At 45.8% G+C, this 15,199-nt stretch overlaps 1 protein-coding gene across 11 annotated transcripts in view; it reads left to right on the top strand.

Annotated features, from left to right (window-relative positions):
- Positions 1–15,199, top strand: part of ARID1B (AT-rich interaction domain 1B) — an 836,140-nt gene that overhangs the window by 708,022 nt on the left and 112,919 nt on the right. For all 11 annotated transcript variants that reach the window (XM_063917671.1, XM_063917678.1, XM_063917670.1 and 8 more), the window contains one exon: positions 10,692–10,825. In XM_063917671.1, coding sequence (XP_063773741.1) covers positions 10,692–10,825 — 134 coding nt within the window. The remainder of the gene's footprint in view (positions 1–10,691; positions 10,826–15,199) is intronic.

Here is a 15,199-nt window from a genome sequence, read left to right as displayed (position 1 = left end):
TCTTTATCAACCAGTGTACAGTGCGGTAGTTCACGGCTGTGGCTACCTCTGTGTCGGCACACGGCAGGCAGTCCGTCCGACCAGAATTGTATTATTTATTATTATATACCTACCACCTAACCGTGGTTTTTTTTTCATTCTTTATACCGTCATAGTGTCATCCTAATTGTTACGAGTATACTACTATCTCTTTATCAACCAGTGTACAGTGCGGTAGTTCACGGCTGTGGCTACCTCTGTGTCGGCACACGGCAGGCAGTCCGTCCGACCAGAATTGTATTATTTATTATTATATACCTACCACCTAACCGTGGTTTTTTTTTCATTCTTTATACCGTCATAGTGTCATCCTAATTGTTACGAGTATACTACTATCTCTTTATCAACCAGTGTACAGTGCGGTAGTTCACGGCTGTGGCTACCTCTGTGTCGGCACACGGCAGGCAGTCCGTCCGACCAGAATTGTATTATTTATTATTATATACCTACCACCTAACCGTGGTTTTTTTTTCATTCTTTATACCGTCATAGTGTCATCCTAATTGTTACGAGTATACTACTATCTCTTTATCAACCAGTGTACAGTGCGGTAGTTCACGGCTGTGGCTACCTCTGTGTCGGCACACGGCAGGCAGTCCGTCCGACCAGAATTGTATTATTTATTATTATATACCTACCACCTAACCGTGGTTTTTTTTTCATTCTTTATACCGTCATAGTGTCATCCTAATTGTTACGAGTATACTACTATCTCTTTATCAACCAGTGTACAGTGCGGTAGTTCACGGCTGTGGCTACCTCTGTGTCGGCACACGGCAGGCAGTCCGTCCGACCAGAATTGTATTATTTATTATTATATACCTACCACCTAACCGTGGTTTTTTTTTCATTCTTTATACCGTCATAGTGTCATCCTAATTGTTACGAGTATACTACTATCTCTTTATCAACCAGTGTACAGTGCGGTAGTTCACGGCTGTGGCTACCTCTGTGTCGGCACACGGCAGGCAGTCCGTCCGACCAGAATTGTATTATTTATTATTATATACCTACCACCTAACCGTGGTTTTTTTTTCATTCTTTATACCGTCATAGTGTCATCCTAATTGTTACGAGTATACTACTATCTCTTTATCAACCAGTGTACAGTGCGGTAGTTCACGGCTGTGGCTACCTCTGTGTCGGCACACGGCAGGCAGTCCGTCCGACCAGAATTGTATTATTTATTATTATATACCTACCACCTAACCGTGGTTTTTTTTTCATTCTTTATACCGTCATAGTGTCATCCTAATTGTTACGAGTATACTACTATCTCTTTATCAACCAGTGTACAGTGCGGTAGTTCACGGCTGTGGCTACCTCTGTGTCGGCAGTCGGCAGGCAGTCCGTCCATCCATAATTGTATTATTATTATAATATATACCACCTAACCGTGGTTTTTTTTTCATTCTTTATACCGTCGTCATAGTGTCATACTAGTTGTTACGAGTATACTACTATCTCTTTATCAACCAGTGTACAGTGCGGTAGTTCACGGCTGTGGCTACCTCTGTGTCGGCAGTCGGCAGGCAGTCCGTCCATCCATAATTGTATTATTATTATAATATATACCACCTAACCGTGGTTTTTTTATACCACCTAACCGTGGCAGTCCGTCCATAATTGTATACTAGTAAACTATCCAATCCATCCATCTCCATTGTTTACCTGAGGTGCCTTTTAGTTCTGCCTATAAAATATGGAGAACAAAAAAGTTGAGGTTCCAAAATTAGGGAAAGATCAAGATCCACTTCCACCTCGTGCTGAAGCTGCTGCCACTAGTCATGGCCGAGACGATGAAATGCCAGCAACGTCGTCTGCCAAGGCCGATGCCCAATGTCATAGTACAGAGCATGTCAAATCCAAAACACCAAATATCAGAAAAAAAAGGACTCCAAAACCTAAAATAAAATTGTCGGAGGAGAAGCGTAAACTTGCCAATATGCCATTTACCACACGGAGTGGCAAGGAACGGCTGAGGCCCTGGCCTATGTTCATGGCTAGTGGTTCAGCTTCACATGAGGATGGAAGCACTCAGCCTCTCGCTAGAAAACTGAAAAGACTCAAGCTGGCAAAAGCACCGCAAAGAACTGTGCGTTCTTTGAAATCCCAAATCCACAAGGAGAGTCCAATTGTGTCGTTTGCGATGCCTGACCTTCCCAACACTGGACGTGAAGAGCATGCGCCTTCCACTATTTGCATGCCCCCTGCAAGTGCTGGAAGGAGCACCCGCAGTCCAGTTCCTGATAGTCAGATTGAAGATGTCAGTGTTGAAGTACACCAGGATGAGGAGGATATGGGTGTTGCTGGCGCTGGGGAGGAAATTGACCAGGAGGATTCTGATGGTGAGGTGGTTTGTTTAAGTCAGGCACCCGGGGAGACACCTGTTGTCCGTGGGAGGAATATGGCCGTTGACATGCCAGGTGAAAATACCAAAAAAATCAGCTCTTCGGTGTGGAGGTATTTCACCAGAAATGCGGACAACAGGTGTCAAGCCGTGTGTTCCCTTTGTCAAGCTGTAATAAGTAGGGGTAAGGACGTTAACCACCTCGGAACATCCTCCCTTATACGTCACCTGCAGCGCATTCATAATAAGTCAGTGACAAGTTCAAAAACTTTGGGTGACAGCGGAAGCAGTCCACTGACCAGTAAATCCCTTCCTCTTGTAACCAAGCTCACGCAAACCACCCCACCAACTCCCTCAGTGTCAATTTCCTCCTTCCCCAGGAATGCCAATAGTCCTGCAGGCCATGTCACTGGCAAGTCTGACGAGTCCTTTCCTGCCTGGGATTCCTCCGATGCATCCTTGCGTGTAACGCCTACTGCTGCTGGCGCTGCTGTTGTTGCCGCTGGGAGTCGATGGTCATCCCAGAGGGGAAGTCGTAAGCCCACTTGTACTACTTCCAGTAAGCAATTGACTGTTCAACAGTCCTTTGCGAGGAAGATGAAATATCACAGCAGTCATCCTACTGCAAAGCGGATAACTGAGTCCTTGACAACTATGTTGGTGTTAGACGTGCGTCCGGTATCCGCCGTTAGTTCACAGGGAACTAGACAATTTATTGAGGCAGTGTGCCCCCGTTACCAAATACCATCTAGGTTCCACTTCTCTAGGCAGGCGATACCGAGAATGTACACGGACGTCAGAAAAAGACTCACCAGTGTCCTAAAAAATGCAGTTGTACCCAATGTCCACTTAACCACGGACATGTGGACAAGTGGAGCAGGGCAGGGTCAGGACTATATGACTGTGACAGCCCACTGGGTAGATGTATGGACTCCCGCCGCAAGAACAGCAGCGGCGGCACCAGTAGCAGCATCTCGCAAACGCCAACTCTTTCCTAGGCAGGCTACGCTTTGTATCACCGCTTTCCAGAATACGCACACAGCTGAAAACCTCTTACGGCAACTGAGGAAGATCATCGCGGAATGGCTTACCCCAATTGGACTCTCCTGTGGATTTGTGGCATCGGACAACGCCAGCAATATTGTGTGTGCATTAAATATGGGCAAATTCCAACACGTCCCATGTTTTGCACATACCTTGAATTTGGTGGTGCAGAATTTTTTAAAAAACGACAGGGGCGTGCAAGAGATGCTGTCGGTGGCCAGAAAAATTGCGGGACACTTTCGGCGTACAGGCACCACGTACAGAAGACTGGAGCACCACCAAAAACTACTGAACCTGCCCTGCCATCATCTGAAGCAAGAAGTGGTAACGAGGTGGAATTCAACCCTCTATATGCTTCAGAGGTTGGAGGAGCAGCAAAAGGCCATTCAAGCCTATACAATTGAGCACGATATAGGAGATGGAATGCACCTGTCTCAAGTGCAGTGGAGAATGATTTCAACGTTGTGCAAGGTTCTGATGCCCTTTGAACTTGCCACACGTGAAGTCAGTTCAGACACTGCCAGCCTGAGTCAGGTCATTCCCCTCATCAGGCTTTTGCAGAAGAAGCTGGAGGCATTGAAGAAGGAGCTAACACGGAGCGATTCCGCTAGGCATGTGGGACTTGTGGATGCAGCCCTTAATTCGCTTAACAAGGATTCACGGGTGGTCAATCTGTTGAAATCAGAGCACTACATTTTGGCCACCGTGCTCGATCCTAGATTTAAAGCCTACCTTGGATCTCTCTTTCCGGCAGACACAGGTCTGCTGGGGTTGAAAGACCTGCTGGTGACAAAATTGTCAAGTCAAGCGGAACGCGACCTGTCAACATCTCCTCCTTCACATTCTCCCGCAACTGGGGGTGCGAGGAAAAGGCTCAGAATTCCGAGCCCACCCGCTGGCGGTGATGCAGGGCAGTCTGGAGCGACTGCTGATGCTGACATCTGGTCCGGACTGAAGGACCTGACAACGATTACGGACATGTCGTCTACTGTCACTGCATATGATTCTCTCAACATTGATAGAATGGTGGAGGATTATATGAGTGACCGCATCCAAGTAGGCACGTCACACAGTCCGTACTTATACTGGCAGGAAAAAGAGGCAATTTGGAGGCCCTTGCACAAACTGGCTTTATTCTACCTAAGTTGCCCTCCCACAAGTGTGTACTCCGAAAGAGTGTTTAGTGCCGCCGCTCACCTTGTCAGCAATCGGCGTACGAGGTTACATCCAGAAAATGTGGAGAAGATGATGTTCATTAAAATGAATTATAATCAATTCCTCCGCGGAGACATTGACCAGCAGCAATTGCCTCCACAAAGTACACAGGGAGCTGAGATGGTGGATTCCAGTGGGGACGAATTGATAATCTGTGAGGAGGGGGATGTACACGGTGATATATCGGAGGGTGAAGATGAGGTGGACATCTTGCCTCTGTAGAGCCAGTTTGTGCAAGGAGAGATTAATTGCTTCTTTTTTGGGGGGGGTCCAAACCAACCCGTCATATCAGTCACAGTCGTGTGGCAGACCCTGTCACTGAAATGATGGGTTGGTTAAAGTGTGCATGTCCTGTTTTGTTTATACAACATAAGGGTGGGTGGGAGGGCCCAAGGATAATTCCATCTTGCACCTCTTTTTTCTTTTCTTTTTCTTTGCATCATGTGCTGATTGGGGAGGGTTTTTTGGAAGGGACATCCTGCGTGACACTGCAGTGCCACTCCTAGATGGGCCCGGTGTTTGTGTCGGCCACTAGGGTCGCTAATCTTACTCACACAGCTACCTCATTGCGCCTCTTTTTTTCTTTGCGTCATGTGCTGTTTGGGGAGGGTTTTTTGGAAGGGACATCCTGCGTGACACTGCAGTGCCACTCCTAGATGTGCCCGGTGTTTGTGTCGGCCACTAGGGTCGCTAATCTTACTCACACAGTCAGCTACCTCATTGCGCCTCTTTTTTTCTTTGCGTCATGTGCTGTTTGGGGAGGGTTTTTTGGAAGGGCCATCCTGCGTGACACTGCAGTGCCACTCCTAGATGGGCCCGGTGTTTGTGTCGGCCACTAGGGTCGCTAATCTTACTCACACAGCTACCTCATTGCGCCTCTTTTTTTCTTTGCGTCATGTGCTGTTTGGGGAGGGTTTTTTGGAAGGGCCATCCTGCGTGACACTGCAGTGCCACTCCTAGATGGGCCCGGTGTTTGTGTCGGCCACTAGGGTCGCTAATCTTACTCACACAGCTACCTCATTGCGCCTCTTTTTTTCTTTGCGTCATGTGCTGTTTGGGGAGGGTTTTTTGGAAGGGACATCCTGCGTGACACTGCAGTGCCACTCCTAGATGGGCCCGGTGTTTGTGTCGGCCACTAGGGTCGCTTATCTTACTCACACAGCGACCTCGGTGCAAATTTTAGGACTAAAAATAATATTGTGAGGTGTGATGTGTTCAGAATAGGCTGAAAATGAGTGTAAATTATGTTTTTTGAGGTTAATAATACTTTGGGATCAAAATTACCCCCAAATTCTATGATTTAAGCTGTTTTTTAGGGTTTTTTGAAAAAAACACCCGAATCCAAAACACACCCGAATCCGACAAAAATAATTCGGTGAGGTTTTGCCAAAACGCGTTCGAACCCAAAACACGGCCGCGGAACCGAACACAAAACCAAAACACAAAACCCGAAAAATTTCAGGCGCTCATCTCTAAAAATTATTGTATATATCAGTACAGAGCAGTGTAACTGTGACCATGTGTCCTGACAAGTAGTATAGAGGCTATAGAAAAGTATATATATTATTGTATATATCAGTACAGAGTGGTGTAACTGTGACCCATGTGTCCTGACAAGCAGTATAGAAGCTATAGAAAAGTATATATATTATTGTATATATCAGTACAGAGTGGTGTAACTGTGACCCATGTGTCCTGACAAGCAGTATAGAAGCTATAGAAAAGTATATATATTATTGTATATATCAGTACAGAGTGGTGTAACTGTGACCCATGTGTCCTGACAAGCAGTATAGAAGCTATAGAAAAGTATATATATTATTGTATATATCAGTACAGAGCGGTGTAACTGTGACCCATGTGTCCTGACAAGCAGTATAGAAGCTATAGAAAAGTATATATAATATTACTGTATATCAGTACAGAGCGGTGTAACTGTGACACATGTGTCCTGACAAGCGGTATAGAAGCTATAGAAAAGTATATATATTGTATATATCAGTACAGAGCAGTGTAACTGTGACCATGTGTCCTGACAAGCAGTATAGAAGCTATAGAAAAGTATATATTATATACTGGTGGTCCCCATTCCCCAGATATTTGCAGCACACCGAGCACAGATATGGAGCGTTTTCAGGCAGAGAAAACATAGATATTTTCAGCACACTGAGCACAGATTATTTGCAGCACACTGAGCACAGATATTTTCAGCACACTGAGCACAGATTACGGAGCTTTTCAGGGAGAGAACGCAGCCACGTCCTCTCCGTTCAATCTCCAAAGCACGAGTGAAAATGGCGGCGACGCGCGGCTCCTTATATAGAATACGAATCTCGCGAGAATCCGACAGCGGGATGATCACGTTCGGGCGCGTTCTGGTTAACCGAGCAAGGCGGGAAGTTCCGAGGCTGCCTCGGAACCGTGTAAAATAGGTGAAGTTCGGGGGGGTTCGGATCTCGGAGAACCGAACCCGCTCATCTCTAGTGTAGCTCAGTGGTTCTCAAACTGTGGGGAAAATGTATTAACCTGGAGAAGGCATAAGGAAGTGATAAACCAGTGATAAATGCAAGGTGATACACACCAGCCAATCCGTTCCAATATGTAAATTAACAATTAGGAGCTGATTGGCTGGTGCGTTTATCACCTTGCACATATCACTGGTTTATCACTTCCTTATGCCGTCTCCAGGCTTAATACATCTGCCCCTGTGTGCCGTGGCACCCTGGGGTTGGTGGTTCAGAACCAATTCAAATTATGTATGGTCAATTTAATAGGCAGAAATAGTGCTGGTAAATCATAAAATATGTGGACAAATCTTGTCCCTCACCACAAAATTAACCCTTAGGATGGCATATAAAGACAATTTACTTAATTTAATATTTCTTTCTGAATTTCTCAATAAGAAACTTTGGCCTATGGGTCGGACCAGGACATGAGGAAGGTTGGAAATGGAGGTTAGTAAAGCTATAGGAAAAAAATGGAAATGAGATGCTGAATTGAAGCATATGGCTAGGAAAATAGATGAGGAACAGCAATGATAATAAAAAAATACCAATGGCAAAGAGGCGTCTAGTGGACTTATGAGAGGACTGTGAAGACAACAAACCAGAAAGGGGACTGACTGGGACTGATCGCTGATAGGCACTTCGGATGTCCTGGTCTCCTGATGGTGATAGCACCCACAATCCCCCTCCTTACAGTGTCTGACCTTCCCAAGGCGGATTGTGATAAAAACCAGCCCGTGAATTTATGAAGCAGCCCTAAAGTGAAAGGGGTCTGTGGAGCGGGCGAGGCCTGATGACATATCTGGGGCACCTTGCATGGTCTGATGGCATATAAGAACTTTTGTTAAAAAAAAAGTATGGGAGGGGGTGCCAAGTTGGGATAGTTGGCACTCACCCAAGCCCTGGCACCCTAGGCTGCAGTCTGGTCTGTCAAATGTTTGATCATTTAATTAATGTACTCTTCTGTCACACCTTGGCCACATCCTCTCCTCCATCACTCTACTCCTTCACTCACACTCCAGCCGCTCCTCTTCTCCATCACCCTACTCCTTCACTCACACTCCGGCCCCTTCTCATCTCCATCACGCTTCTCTTTCCCTCACACCCTGGTCCCATCTTCTCTATCATCCTACTCCTTCCTTCACTCTCCAGCCAATGTTATCCTCCATCACACTGATTCTTCCCTCATGCTCTGGCCCCATCCTCTCCTCTATCATCCTGCTCCTTCCATCATGTTTTGCCCCTATCCCCTCCTCTATTACCCTGCTCCTCCTCTTACCACCCTGACTACATCTTCTCCAGTGTGTGTGTGGTATACTGAGTCAGCACTAACTGCCTATCACTTGGAGATGATTGGCCACAGGCACAGCACGGAGAGCAGTACCCTAAGCGGGACAGTGACAGCGGCTGACAATTTTAATGGGGGCAGGGGGCATGATGCACTGGTGAGAGAGGGGTCCGGCCCAATAATAAGTCCCTTATTTTAACTGTGGCCCAATACACCCCTACCGCACAGTACATAAGCTTCATAATATACAAACATGCCACACTGTACATACAAGTATGCTCCATAGTTCACACACATACATTGCAATTTGTTGAGCAGCATAATCTGACTTTATGCAGACATGTACAGTAAAATAAACAGACTGCTACACTTGTGTATTTCATGTGTCAGAGGCAGCAACTGCTCCCTATTCACAGACAGCTACTCATACAGCCACAGAACTGTTATAGTCAGTCAGCACCCTTACCTGCCCGTCAGTTTCCCAGTCACAGTCAGTCTGTCCACACACCTGCCGGCCCTTCAGCCCCCCAGTCACACAGTTAGCACCCTCATCTGCCGGCCGAATAGTGGTCTCTGGCTGGAGGTTCTTATGGGCTCTGCAGAGCTGATCCCCAAGCGCCGCTGCAGCTCTATGTTAGCAGCTGCCACCAATACCAGGCAAGAGCAGGGCTGGGGCCGCCCCTGACTATGTTGCTGGACATAGCATGGACAAGGAGGCTGGAGCAGGTGACAACCAAGCGGGAACCTGAATTCCCCTCTGGTGACAGTGTGACCCGCACCCCCCCCCCTTTCTTCCCCAATGTTCCGGCCAGCATCAGCACCCACCCCCTTCATCAAGTGTCCCATACAGCGTCTGCACAAGTGCGCACCTCTCCCCCTTTCCCTGATGTCCTGACCCTCCTGTCCATACTCACCTGCCAAACCTCCGGTGCTTTCCACCTCCAGACTCTGCAGCCAATGAAGCTCCTGCACTACACTGGTGCTGGCTGCGCTGCTCCTTCGAGGACTCCGGCTCGTTTGAATAACCGCGCCCATCCAGGTGATGCAGGAATGGCCGACCTATCCAGTGCTCAGCGGGTCGGCCATACACACAGCACGATGTACCAATATATCTACAGATATATTGGTCATCGCCTGTTCTGCAGGGCCGACACGATATGTCTGTGAACAACATAGTTAACAGACATATCGTTTGTACACACCCGCCGATCAGCTGACGATATATTGGCCAGTGTGTACCCAGCAATAGAATAGATAGATGCCAAATGCTGATTGGCTATACAGATTCATCCAAACTATAGTACTATCGCTGGGGGACACACACACGGAGAAATCAGTGCTTGAATTCTAAGCAATCTAGTCAGATTGCTTAGAAGTTAAGCACAGATATCTCCATGTGTACCCCCCTGTAGGCATTTGAAATCAATTCCACCAGGAATTTACCTATTGTCAGCATGGTACATTGGGCAGATGTATTAACCTGGAGAAGGCATAAGAAAGTGATAAACCAGTGATATGTGCAAGGTGATAAAGGCACCAGCCAATCAGCTCCAATATGTAAATTAACAGTTAGGAGCTGATTGGCTGGTGCATTTATCACCTTGCACATATCACTGGTTTATCACTTCCTTATGCCTTCTCCAGGTTAATACATCTGCCCCATTGTCTGTTTGTGCACATCTTCCTTGTGGTGGTTTCAAAAGACACAGCTGATATTAAAAAAATAAAAATCCAAAGCACTTTTTACTTTGAAGACTGTTTACCCTTAATCAGAACACATAACCAGCTTATTTGTTAAATGAAACAAATGTCTTCGTGTTATTTTTTTTTATTTTAAAATTAGTTGCTCTATAAATTTCTAAACACATTTTACTGTTCTCAATGCCTTGTTTTGACAGGTACTCCAAACATTTCTCATTGTATCGCCATTTGTTAAACATTATGTGACAGCTGCTGAACCTTTTATAGCAATAGTGATTAACACCTTCTTTCAATCTGACTCCAGGGACAGTGCCTTTCCACTGGCTTTTTACCCATGCATTTCAGTGACTATTAGTGAGAAATACAGACCTAGCCACAGTTTCTGCTGCATTTTAGTGCAGTGACAATATTGCAAATAATGCATCTGACATGAGTGGAGATGGAGATTCATGTGTGTTGTCAGTCGAGCCACATTTGACATGACAGAATTTATACCATTAGAAATCATTGATAAGCACTTTGCTTTTTTTTTTTCTATTTCTCCAAACAGACAAAGCGGGTTTCCTGGGATGAACCAGAGTGGCCTTATGGGATCAAATTCTCCTTACAGCCAGTCCATGAATAATACTGCCGGCATGATGAACCCTCAAGCTTCCCCATATAGCATGATGAACAGCGCAGCAGGTAAAAATCAATATTGTGGTTTTAAATTTCAATTACAAACACTAGATTGTGTTCATTCATCTTAACACTTTCATGAATCCATTTTGATCTGTTTTCTGATGGCATCATCAAGTGAACATTACAGTGTAGTTATCTAAGACAGCCTTACAGCGCAAATGGGATGCAGGATTTTAGTTTATCATGCTCCAAAGCTGTTGAAGCTAGTTATTGCACATTAAGGAGGAACGTGGCGGTACCTGTACCAACCTTCTATACTATAAACATTTCTTGATGGCGATAACAGAGGCAGGAAAAAAGAAAACCTGAATTGTGATTGGAATACATACGATTTACTGGCGGACAAGATGCCAGCTGTCCATAGCCCTTGCGGGTTTGCTACACTCGTCTTGCTGCTGTCGTGGACACCCACGAGTGGGAATCATCCTGTTTTGCTGGGATTCCGGCTGGTGGGATTCCAGCGTCTGTATGCTGACCGCCAGGATCCCATCAGCCGGCAAATTGAATGGATCCCTTGTGATCCATACCTGTTATCTTTCATCTTTCTTAAGGTGAGTACACACTGATAGGTATATCTGCAGATCAATTGATCGGCAGATATATCTATGGACTGATCGGGCAGTGTGCTGTGCATACACACTGCCCGATCCGTAGGGGGCTGATGTCATGAACTGGGCAAGCGTGTACACACGCCCGCCCAGTTCAGCTGTCAATCACTGCCGGCTGCCTCAGCATGTGTACGGATGGTCGGCCGACCGCCCGTACACACACAGCGACGCACCAATAAATCGGTAGATATATTGGCCGTCGGGTGTGCTGCGGGGTTGACGCGATAGGTCTGTGAACGACGGAGTTTACACACATATCACCCATACACACTGGCCGATGGACCCGCGATATAGCGGCCGTTCAAGAGAACGGACGATATATCGGCCAGTGTGTACCCACCTTTACTGATTGAAACTCTTAACCTATTTTTTTTTTTATATGAATATTTTTATTGAAGCAATGGGTGATACATTCAGTAACAGAAACAAAACACAACAAGGTACATGAAAAGATGTTTCCAGTAGGGCCCAACATATGTGAGTAATAAATTACAATATAAATAAGAATACATAGAATAATCAAATTACAGTTAAAGAATTGTGACACAGATCTGTTCATTCAGTTCATATCATATTACACTTTTCACCTGTATGTGGCTTATTTCTTTGTATGGTTTATCTCACACATTGTAGCCTTTGTGGTGTGCCCAAGATGGCTGCTTCACCTGGTACGTCTGTAGGTGGGATTAAAAATACTTGGAACTAATTGTTATGTAAGGTCTCTGTCTCAAGCTTTAGTACACTGTAACTTTCCCACTTTAGGATATTTGTTCTTGGCATTGCCTATTCCACCCAGGGTAACCTCTGTAGCATGCCGCAAATGACTGCCTCGCCTGGTCCCTATCGTGGGTTGGTTATGTAACCTGTGGAATTTAATAACCAAAATGGCTGCACCAACCCTGCTAAAGCTCATTATGCCCATTATGTTTCGGTTTTTTCAGTTTGTTTTCTTTTTGCTGTAATACTAAACATCTATGCTATGTTTTTGATGATTGTAGTGTTACCTTGATTCCTGCAAAGCATTATAAATATCATCTTAGTAGGCATATGTGGCGATTATAAAGACATGCTCAAATGCATCCAAAAGTCATAGGGAACAATTAATAGGAAGAAGAACATAGTGTACAATGGCCCTCATTCCGAGTTGTTCGCTCGCAAGGCGATTTTAGCAGAGTTACACACGCTAAGCCGCCGCCTACTGGGAGTGAATCTTAGCTTCTTAAAATTGCGAACGATGTATTCGCAATATTGCGATTACAAACTACTTAGCAGTTTCAGAGTAGCTTCAGACTTACTCGGCATCTGCGATCAGTTCAGTGCTTGTCGTTCCTGGTTTGACGTCATAAACACACCCAGCGTTCGCCCAGACACTCCTCCGTTTCTCCAGCCACTCCCGCGTTTTTTCCGGAAACGGTAGCGTTTTTATCCACACGCCCATAAAACGCCGTGTTTCCGCCCAGTAACACCCATTTCCTGTCAATCACACTACGATCGCCGGAGCGAAGAAAAAGCCGTGAGTAAAAAAACTATCTTCATAGCAAAATTACTTGGCGCAGTCGCAGTGCGAACATTGCGCATGCGCACTAAGCTGAAAAACGCTGCGATGCGAAGAAAATTACCGAGCGAACGACTCGGAATGAGGGCCAATATAAGAATGTTTTAGGAGATTGGCAGTGTCAGGCTCATAAAATAGTCATAGTAACAAATGAAGAAAATATACACATTCAATAAGTATGAGTCCACAACAAATCATCTATCTGCAAGCCCTGGAGCTATTAGGTCCACACCGCAAGGCCCCCTTGAGACATAGAATGATATAGAGGGATTTGGAAATGTTTATAGGCCAGATAAATCAACCCCCCTACTCCATATGGAGCATAGAGGATCATTCAGATGCAGTTGTTTTTGCTGCTTCCATTGCTATTATTTTGCCGTATGCAATTGTGATTATATGCTAATATAAGCAGAAGCTAACCTGAACATAGGGATGCCCACCGCAGTTGCATCATTTCCATCCAGCAGTGTATAATTGCTGATACATTGGTACTATCGTCGCAAATTGGGTCATGTCGGAGAATCCTGAGTGCCTCTGAAGACATGCAGGCTGAGCTGTTCTCCAGTAGCAAGTAAGATCACAACTTCTAATTTATGCACTCCCAAAAAATGGCAGAAGAAGGTTTTTGAGTAAATGTCCTGGTCACGCAACCAATCTTAAGATAATGTAGAAGGGCTGCCTGATAGTACCATTGGACATTAGGGAAGTTAATACCACCATTTGCCTTGGGTTGCTGTATTTGGCATCCACAGCCAAATAAAATGGTGGAATAGAAAATAAGTATATTGAATGTTTTTATGAGTTGGGTGACAGGTAAAACTTGATTGAGGTATATCAGGTTGGCGAATGTTCTCAAGCTATTATCTACTAATCACTGACATTGTCTGTGCCTTTTTTAATAACAATAATTTATGTACTGATTGTAAATAAAAGTTAAAGAGGTTGTCCATCTTGATTAATTGTGTGTGTGTGTGTGGGGGGGGGGGGGTTCAATTCACTGACAACCGTCATATTAGTTCACTTGCATACCTCCCAACTGTCCCGATTTCAGCGGGACAGTCCCGCTATTCAGACACTGTCCCGCTGTCCCTCCCGCGGGTCACAGTGTCCCGCGGGCGGGGGGGCAGTTGGGGAGGCTTTGATCACCCGCTGCCCTGCTCTGCAAAGCAGCGAGTGATCTCTAAATAGATGATGTGCGCACGCGCACAGCATCTATTCAGTGCAGGGAGTGAGCCGGGGGCTGCCCAGCTGCTCAGGGAGCGCTGGGCACGCCCCCAAAATGACTAAAACGGACCCACGGCGCGTGACCACGCCCACTCGATTGTAGCCACGCCCCTCCCATACGAGGCCACGCCCCCTTTTCGGGACGCGCGCGGCTACGTCGCGCGGAGTGTCCCGGTTTAGGGAGGTCATTTTGAGTTGTTCGCTCGCAAGGCGATTTTAGCAGTATTGCACACGCTAAGCCGCCGCCTACTGGGAGTGAATCTTAGCTTCTTAAAATTGCGAACGATGTATTCGCAATATTGCGATTACACCTCTCTTAGCAGTTTCTGAGTAGCTTCAGACTTACTCGGCATCTGCGATCAGTTCAGTGCTTGTCGTTCCTGGGTTGACGTCACAAACACTCCCAGCGTTCGCCCAGACACTCCTCCGTTTCTCCAGCCTCTCCCGCGTTTTTTCCGGAAACGGTAGCGTTTTTTCCCACACGCCCATAAAACGGCCTGTTTCCGCCCAGTAACACCCACTTCCTGTCAATCACATTACGATCGCTGGAGCGAAGAAAAAGCCGTGAGTAAAAAAACTATCTTCATTGCAAAATTACTTGGCGCAGTCGCAGTGCGGACATTACGCATGCGCACTAAGCGGAAAATCACTGCGATGCGAAGAAATTTTCCGAGCGAACGACTCGGAATGAGGGCCTAGGAACATTCGAAGTTGGGAGGTATGCGTGACTTGTCACTGCTGCAGCAGAGATGTGTATCCCTCTTTTCTTATGTTTACCAACAATCCTTCACCATATTCTCCCAAATGAGTCTATTTGTAATTTGTATCATTTTCTAATCAGCATTCCAATCCTAGAGTATAAAGACAATAGATCTTCTATTGTTATAGATGCAATAAGAATGATAATCAAGTTGCAGAATGTTTAATGATTAATCGTCTTAAGTACATTTGCCTTCTTGAGGTTGCATGAGCTTGTGGTCTTGTATGAAT

Source organism: Pseudophryne corroboree, chromosome 4, assembly GCF_028390025.1.
Source record: "Pseudophryne corroboree isolate aPseCor3 chromosome 4, aPseCor3.hap2, whole genome shotgun sequence".
NCBI lineage: Eukaryota > Metazoa > Chordata > Amphibia > Anura > Myobatrachidae > Pseudophryne > Pseudophryne corroboree.
Note: the sequence above shows the minus strand (reverse complement) of the source record. Positions and strands in the feature narration are given on the sequence as shown.